The sequence below is a fragment of the Pseudophryne corroboree genome (assembly GCF_028390025.1).
Source record: "Pseudophryne corroboree isolate aPseCor3 chromosome 3 unlocalized genomic scaffold, aPseCor3.hap2 SUPER_3_unloc_47, whole genome shotgun sequence".
Taxonomy (NCBI): domain Eukaryota; kingdom Metazoa; phylum Chordata; class Amphibia; order Anura; family Myobatrachidae; genus Pseudophryne; species Pseudophryne corroboree.
Genome location: NW_026967538.1, coordinates 913,972 through 922,939, shown reverse-complemented (window position 1 = coordinate 922,939; position 8,968 = coordinate 913,972). Strand labels below are relative to the sequence as shown.

At 45.0% G+C, this 8,968-nt stretch overlaps 1 protein-coding gene across 1 annotated transcript; it reads right to left on the bottom strand.

Annotated features, from left to right (window-relative positions):
• Window positions 1-2,755: 2,755 nt before the first annotated feature.
• LOC134984292 (zinc finger protein OZF-like) lies at window positions 2,756-5,502 on the bottom strand. The gene has a single exon (XM_063949914.1). It carries the CDS (start codon window positions 5,465-5,467, stop codon window positions 3,935-3,937), a length of 1,533 nt encoding a protein of 510 aa, XP_063805984.1. The 5' UTR covers window positions 5,468-5,502; the 3' UTR covers window positions 2,756-3,934.
• Between the last annotated feature and the right edge of the window lie 3,466 nt (window positions 5,503-8,968).

Genomic DNA, 8,968 nt, shown 5'->3' with positions numbered 1-8,968 from the left:
TCAGCGAGACGTTATGGAGCCAATGTATCATTAACTATTTGCTGCTAATTCCCCCCAAAATACGGACCCCCCAAATGTAAGTAGAAGGGACTGCAGCAGGTATCTCCCATACCTTCATACATGGACATTTCCCGGCGAGGGTCAGGTAAGTTTTTTTTTTTAAATAAAACAACCCTAATTCCCCTACAAGTAAAAAAAAACCCCAGAACATTTGAATAGACATAAATTATTTAAAACCAACAAATGATAAAACTATTTAATTACACAGAGACCCCCTTCCTCCCGTAAAATCATCCAACTATTCAAATGCGCTGTCAACATCGGACATAGCCAAAATTGCACCGGAAATCTTTTGATTTTAAATGACTTTATTTCATATCTTTAATACACAGATTTATGTCTATATTTTAAACTTAAAAAATACTTTACTCTGCACAACAGCCTGTGGGGGTCATTCAGACCCATCCGCAATAGCGTCCCGCAGCAGTTTATCCGGTGGTGGCAAAATGCACAAGCACAGCGGCCACGCAGACACACTCATTGTGGCCGCATCCCTGAGGTGTGAACGCAGGGGGGCCGGGACCATTTTCTGGGGGGCTGTGTGATGTCACATCTGCATTCATCTCTGATTAACCCCCTATAAGCTTCCAGGGTGCACCTCATATCTCATCTTTTCCAAGTTACAACAAATGATATGAGATCGGTAGCAGCACTTCTTTCAGGATTATTACACAGAACACACATAAAGGCAGACACAGCAAATAACAGTAACACATACAAGGGATTAATTAGAAATAAGGAAGCATAATCATCTTTAAGTCTAATTATCAACTGATTCTGTGCGGAACACATACACCTCTTTACTGCCTCCAGCAGCCCCTGGTAGCTACCACTACTACCCCCTGCCCTGTCTCCCTCCACAGCGCTGCTTGGGGACAATATTACCCACTTAGACACTGCCTCCAGCAGCCCCCGCTACTGCACTACTGCCACCCACCCTGTCTCCCCTGACATCTAAGCACTGCTTGGGAATTTATGGTACTGCTAACAGTCCTTCATCAACAGATGGAAGAAACCCGGGCAGTAAGGAAGGAGAAGCTGCTTCTGGTACCATGGTCATGCAAGGCTGGGAGAGTCTGTGAGATTATTTAATAGAGGGTCTAATTCAGTAAGGATTGCAGATGCTGCTAATTAGCAGAATTAGCAATCCTTTTCCTAGCGTGCTGGGGGGCGCCCATCGCAGCGCAAGGCCACCCAGCATGCTGAGCGCCGCCTCCCCCTTGAAGCAGAAAATGCGATTGCCTCACAATTACTGCTTCATCGTAGAAGTTAGTGAAGCCTCCTGATGCTGCAGCTTAGCTGCACCCGCAGGAGGCCCGCCGCATTCTTCTCGATCATGTCAGCTGCACGTGATGTCACAGCCACCGTGATCATGCCCATTTGTCCGCCTCTGCCCTCCATTCGCGCTACACTGCCTCCTCCCTGGAAATGGAGCATTGCCCACCCACACTCGTGACCGCCTCTGCCTGACAGGCAATCACATTTTCTGTGGCCCCTCCACAGAAAATATGGGAGCATGCACAGGATGGGCGCAGTGGATACACCTGCAACTTTTTCTGAATAATTCTAGTTCTATCACACACTGCGATCCAACCTGAATTAGCCCCCCGAGTCACCATCTTACAGGCAGCCGGTGGAGGGAGTAGAGAATGGGTGTTATGTGGCAGGAACGGGCTGGTTAGGTGACAGCCTGGCTGTTACACTCTGTACAAGCGGTAGTCTATAGGGTCATTCCAAGTTGATCAGAGCTGGGCTAAATTTAGCACAACTACGATCATCTTCCCTGACATGCGGGGGAAACGCCCCGCTCAGGGCTAGTCCGCCCTGCAGGTCAGTGCCGCCCCCCCATCCCGCACAAATACAAAAGCATCGTACAGCGGCAATGCTTTTGTACTTCTGGAGTAACTCCCAACCAGTGCAGCTCCTGCGGCTGGCCGGGAGTTGTTCTTCACTGCCGCCATGGCCCGCCCCCCCAACAGTCCAGCCACGCCTGCATTGGCCAGAACGCGACCAACCCCCTCCCTCTGTCTAAGAGGCGATCACTAGGCAACGATGACTGGCATGCGCCGGTGCAGTTCCGACCCGATCGCTGCGACAAACTGCAGTGAACGATCAGGTCGGAATGACCCCCAAAGTGTGATAATACAAGTGCATGTATGACTGTAGGTAGATCTTCTGAGGGAAATAAGTGCTGGAGTTTGGCTATGTTCCTCAGATGAGGATCTGATTGTAGCCGATACCTGATGTCTAAGTGTCACTCCACCATCCAGGACATCAAGATTCCGCACATGGGCCCTCATTCCGAGTTGTTCACTCGCTAGCTGCTTTTAGCAGCATTGCACACGCTAGGCCGCCGCCCTCTGGGAGTGTATCTTAGCGGGTCTGGGACTGAGGGTCGACAGCACAAAGGTCGACACACTTTAGGTCGACGCCAATTGGTCGACACACCTGAGGTCGACATGGAGAAAAGTCGACAGGAACAAGGTCGACATGAGTTTTTTATGTTTTTTTGGTGTTGTTTTCTTCGTAGAGTGACCGGGAACCCCAATTAGTGCACCGCGTCCCCTCGCATGGCTCGCTTCGCTCGCCATGCTTCGGGCATGGTGCCTTCGCTTCGCTCGGCACACTTTACCGTTCCAATCGTAGTCCACGTGGATCGTTAAGTATGAAAAGGTTCAAAAAAAGAAAAAATCGTGAAAAACTCATGTCGACCTTTTGTCCATGTCGACCTAAGGTGTGTCGACCTTTGTGTTGTCGACCTGGAGTCCGGATACCATCTTAGCTTAGCAGAATTGCGAACATAAGATTAGCAGAATTGCTACTAAATAATTCTTTGCAGTTTCTGAGTAGCTGCGAACCTACTCACGAATTGCGATCAGCTCAGTCTGTTTAGTTCCTGGTTTGACGTCACAAACACGCCCTGCGTTCGGCCCGCGTTTTCCCTGAAACGCCTGCGTTTTTTTTGCAAACGCCTGTAAAACGCAGACTTACCACCCAGAAACTCCCCTTTCCTGTCAATCATTTACCGAACACCAGTGCGACTGAAAAGCGCCGCAGAAGCCACAGCAAAACTGCTAAGTTTTGTGTTAAATAACTAAGCGCATGCGCCCTGCGTGCCTTTCACATGCGCAATTTGCAACTAATTGCAGCATAGCGAAAATCGGCAACGAACGAACTCGGAATGACTCCCATTATCAGCATTTTGTAACTCTGAACCCCCAAGCGCAAGCCTGGTTGGTTCACAAAGTTGAGCTGTAGCCCTGCCCTTTGTTGGTGAGCTTCTATCATAAGGACCTGTTTCACCAGGACTGAGTCACAGCCAACTGGCATCACCCACCACACCTGGAGCTCAGCTAGACATTTAGGATTGGTACTGGGTTCTCAGTACCCGGAGCAAAAGACAGATCTGCATAGCAGTGGTAGATGAGGGCATGACATCTGATTATTTCACCCTGCGGTAGCATGTATTATTGCAAAAAGCATAGGAGATAGGATAAGAACCTTGAAGAACAACGCATGGCAATAAGTATACTCCAGAGGATTAAAATGGCTTCTCACCTGACTGACTTCTCTGATGTGTAACAAATTGTGATTTTCATGTAAAACATTTCCCACACTCAGAACATGGAAATGGCTTCTCACCTGTGTGACTTCGCTGATGTATAACAAGTTGTGATTTCCATTTAAAACATTTCCCACACTCAGAGCAAGTAATTGGATTCTCACCCGTGTAACTTCTGTTATGACTAATAAGATCTGATTTGTGTGCAAAACATTTCCCACATTCAGGGCATGGAAATGGATTCTCACCTGTGTGACTTCTCTGATGTATAACAAGTTGTGATTTCCGTGTAAAACATTTCCCACACTCAGATCAAGAAAGAGGCTTCTCACCTGTGTGACTACTCTGATGTTTAACAAGATCTGATTTTTGTGCAAAACATTTCCCACACTCAGAACATGGAAATGGCTTCTCACCTGTGTGACTTTGCTGATGTCTAACAAGAGATGATTTGTGTGCAAAACATTTCCCACACTCACAGCATGGAAATGGATTCTCACCTGTGTGACTTTGCTGATGTATAACAAGATGTGATTTCTGTGTAAAACATTTCCCACACTCAGAGCAAGAAAATGGCTTCTCACCTGTGTGACTTCTCTGATGTTTAACAAGATTTGATTTGCGTACAAAACATTTCCCACACTCAGAACATGGAAATGGCTTCTCACCTGTGTGACTTCTGTGATGTATAACAAGAGCTGATTTGTGTTGAAAACATTTCCCACACTCACAGCATGGAAATGGACTCTCACCTGTGTGACTTTGCTGATGTGTAACAAGATGTGATTTCTGTGTAAAACATTTTCCACACTCAGAGCAAGAAAATGGCTTTGCACCTGTGTGACTTCTCTGATGTATAACAAGATTTGATTTGTGTGCAAAACATTTCCCACACTCAGAACATGGAAATGGCTTCTCACCTGTGTGACTTCTGCGATGTATAACAAGAGCTGATTTGTGTTGAAAACATTTCCCACACTCACAGCATGGAAATGGATTCTCACCTGTGTGACTTTGCTGATGTCTAACAAGATGTGATTTCTGTGTAAAACATTTTCCACACTCAGAGCAAGAAAATGGCTTTGCACCTGTGTGACTTCTCTGATGTTTAACAATATCTGATTTGTGTGCAAAATATTTCCCACACTCAGAACATGGAAATGGCTTCTCACCTGTGTGACTTCTCTGATGTATAACAAGTTGTGATTTCCATGTAAAACATTTCCCACACTCAGAGCAAGTAATTGGATTCTCACCTGTGTGACTTCTGTTATGATTAATAAGATCTGATTTTTGTGCAAAACCTTTCCCACACTCAGAGGAAGAAAACGGCTTTCCACCTGTGTGACTTCTCCGATGTTTAACAAGATGTGATTTTTGTGCAAAAAAAATTCCACACTCAGAACATGGAAATGGCCTCTCACCTGTGTGACTTCTGTTATGACTAACAAGATCTGATTTCTGTGCAAAACATTTCCCACACTCAGAACATGGAAATTGTTTCTCACCTGTGTGACTTCTCTGATGTGTAACAAGAGCTGATTTGTATGTAAAACATTTCCCACACTCAGAACATGGAAATGGCCTCTCCCTTGCCTTAGCTGGCTGATGGGTAATAAGCTCTGTGTTCTGTGTAAAACATTTGGCATCTATAGAACAGGGAAACACTGTATCTACTCTCAGAGCTGTAACAGATGCACCAATATCAGAGTGATCAGGAGAACATTTCCCAGGATCAGAGGGATCAGCTGACAAAGCTGGATGTATAATTGGGGTAATGGGGTTAGCTCCTGGACAATCCTGTCTACTGTCATTATCTTTTATGTCACAATCCGGGGATAACATTAGATGTCCTTCTGAGATATTCCTGCTTGTGTGTCCATCTGCTGGAAATAAAATACATTATGGAAATGTGACATTTTCTGTAACAATATTAATCTTGTAAAGAATAGGAGAAGACGACTCTCTGAGACACTTAATTGTAAATGTGTGTGTATAATAAAACAACTTTTAATGAAAGCTTTATAATATTGTGTCTCAGACTATCATTGTGTCCACCCTCCTGAGAACACTCACAATAACAATTGTAATATTATAAGACTTAGATATATCTCTCTCTTGTACTGGTAACTAACCATGAAGTATAAATGGAGATGTAGTCACTCACCAAGTCCTATGTCAGCACCAATGTAAAACAATGGATGGGGAACATATCGTATGAATTGGAGATTCTAGATGAACAATAACATCAGTCATATGAGCTGATGGATCAGAGAAATGTCTCCTAACGTTACTCCTGGAAGCATTGGTAAGGTAGCATTCCTTTATGTGTGTGCTCATACGCTGGTAAGCCTGTACATGTGTTACTCACCCTTATATAAGGTATATTGCTACAGCAGAGTAGGTGTGGAACAAGGTACTTTACATGCAATACACCATATGATACCCTGTAATCATCATCTGCTAGGTTATAATCCACTGTTACACCCCCATCATCAGTGTTTTACCTCTATTCTCTCACTAGTAATAAGGATGATGGTGGTCATTCCGAGTTGTTCGCTCTGTATTTTTCTTCGCAGCGATTTTACGCTTATTGCGCATGCGCAATGTTCGCACTGCGACTGCGCCAAGTAAATTTGCTATGCAGTTAGGTATTTTACTCACGGCTTTTTCATCGTTCTGGTGATCGTAATGTGATTGACAGGAAGTGGGTGTTACTGGGCGGAAACTGGTCATTTTATGGGTGTGTGTGAAAAAACGCTACCGTTTCTGGGAAAAACGCGGGAGTGGCCGGAGAAACGGAGGAGTGTCTGGGCGAACGCTGGGTGTGTTTGTGACGTCAAACCAGGAACGACAAGCACTGAACTGATCGCAGATGCCGAGTAAGTCTGGAGCTACTCAGAAACTGCTAAGAAAGGTCTAATCGCAATATTGCGAATCAGTCGGTCGCAATTTTAAGAAGCTAAGATTCACTCCCAGTAGGCAGCTTGCGAGCGAACAACTCGGAATGAGGGCCGATGTGTGTACGGTAAGTATGATACAGAGAATTAAATATCAGAATCTATACAGCTGCCGCCATACTTCTGCTTCTCATACGTGTGCTACTGGCAGCAGTGAACATCTGAGTGAGAGTGAAGGGAAGACAGCAGAGAAAGAGATTGGATCTGCCTTTGCAGTGCTGTACCACACTTGTCACCCCTGTTAGTATATAAAAATAAGATTTTAAACCTACCGGTAAATCTTTTTCTCCTTGTTCGTAGAGGATGCTGGGGACTCCGTAAGGACCATGGGGTATAGATGGGCTCCGCAGGAGATATGGGCACTCTAAAGAACTTTTAGTATGGGTGTGCACTGGCTCCTCCCTCTATGCCCCTCCTCCAGACCTCAGTTAGAGAAACTGCCCAGAGGAGATGGACAATATGAGGAAAGGATTTTGTTAATCTAAGGGCAAGATTCATACCAGCCCACACCAAACACACCGTATAACCTGGAATATACGCAACCAGTTAACAGTATGAACAAAAACAGCATCAAAGACCAATTCCATAACATAACCCTTATGTAAGCAACAACTATATACAAGCCTTGCAGATTTAGTCCACACTGGGACGAGTACCCAGCATCCTCTACGGACTAGGAGAAAAATATTTATTGGTAGGTTTAAAATCTTATTTTCTCTTACGTCCTAAAGGATGCTGGGGACTCCATAAGGACCATGGGGTTTATACCAAAGCTCCCAAAAGGGCGGGAGAGTGCGGATGACTCTGCAGCACCGATTGAGCAAACGCGAGGTCCTTGTCAGCCATGGTATCAAACTTGTAGAATTTAGCAAAAGTGTTTGAACCCGACCAAGTAGCTGCTCGGCACAACTGTAAAGCCGAGACGCCTCAGGCAGCCGCCCAAGAAGAGCCCACCTTCCTAGTGGAATGGGCCTCTACCGAATTTGGTAACGGCAATCCCGCCAAAGGAATCTATTTCTACGTCGTTCACATCCGGAACGAAGACTGCTAATAGAGCGTTTACCAGTCTTTCCACCCAGCTGAAAACTTTTTCGGCTTCTGCCATTGCCGCTTTGCTCCTTGTTCCGCCCTAGCGGCTTACTTACACCACTGCTGTCAAGTCATCCGACAGAATTAACACGGGCAGATCACAAAGCATATGTTCATTGAAAGTAGCTCTTAATTCAAGAAAGCTTATTGCAGACAAACTTCCCAGCTTTACCTTTTCCTCTGGAAATACTTCCCTTGCAAGGACTGCTCCCCAGTCTCGGAGATCTGCATACATGGACACCCGGATCTCATCCTGGATTCCGAACCTTCGTCCCTCTGTCAAAGTCGAAAAATATCATGATTCACATGCCTTGTACTAACCCCTCATGCACATGCCCGCTGCTCGTACACTCAGTCTGACGTGCGTGCATATATCCGCAATTTGCGTAAGATAGCTCCGGCGATCACGCGCCTGGTATGCGCATTTACGGTAGAGTTTGTGAGCGTGTAGCGGGCGACTCGATCGTAGCATATTTAACCCAAATAGTGTATATTGTAGATAATATTCCCCTAGACCATGTCAGCGAGTATGTTTAGTTTAAACTGTTCCTGGACAGAGAGATTCCTCTTTGCATGATAGGAAGGGTCAGATAAAGGTTGAAAGGTGGTGTCTAGTATCCAGCTGTAGGGTATTTTAAGGGTAACATTCTGATGTTAGTTAGGAAAAGATCGCTCGCTCCTGCGTATAGTTATGTACAAAAGTAGATTATGGATATTAATTGTATTTGCTGTTCATTATCCATGCGGCGGGAATCCTGAGGATACCTCCCACTAGAGCAGTTGTGGGAAAGACACAGCCCACCTGTTCAAATCCACCTATGACCTTTGCTATAATGTGGAGACATTCCTGTGTCCAATGAACAATGAGATTATAGGGACCATTGTATTGTGAAAGTATGTTATGTATATAAAGACCACCATTGCCTGGCCAGACACTCACTCTCTCTGAAGGCTTTCTCCCTGAATGCTGAGGGTTGGATCCAGGACGCGCTTGCGAATCATCCCCCCGTATGTATTATTCTCTGTAGCCATTTTGTTATCCATTTTGATTGCCATTTATGTTCTCATTTGTTCACTCTTGTTTGCGATTGTTCGCTATTTCTGTTATTGTGTTAGATTTTGATGTTAGTTTGTAGTGTATAACTTGTATTGTGTTTTTTCCCTTTTCTCTAAACCATCCACGGCAGTGTTAGAGCTACTGTGATTTTTAAATCCAAATCAGGTCTTGTGTTTTCACTCCTACGCAAAGGGCTCTCTTAGCATCTTAATCGCTCATACAGTATACACATTGTTAAAG

Excerpts from the sequence above, each read along its gene's own strand:
- LOC134984292 (XM_063949914.1), bottom strand. The coding sequence starts at position 5,467 with ATGTTATCCCCGGATTGTGACATAAAAGATAATGACAGTAGACAGGAT.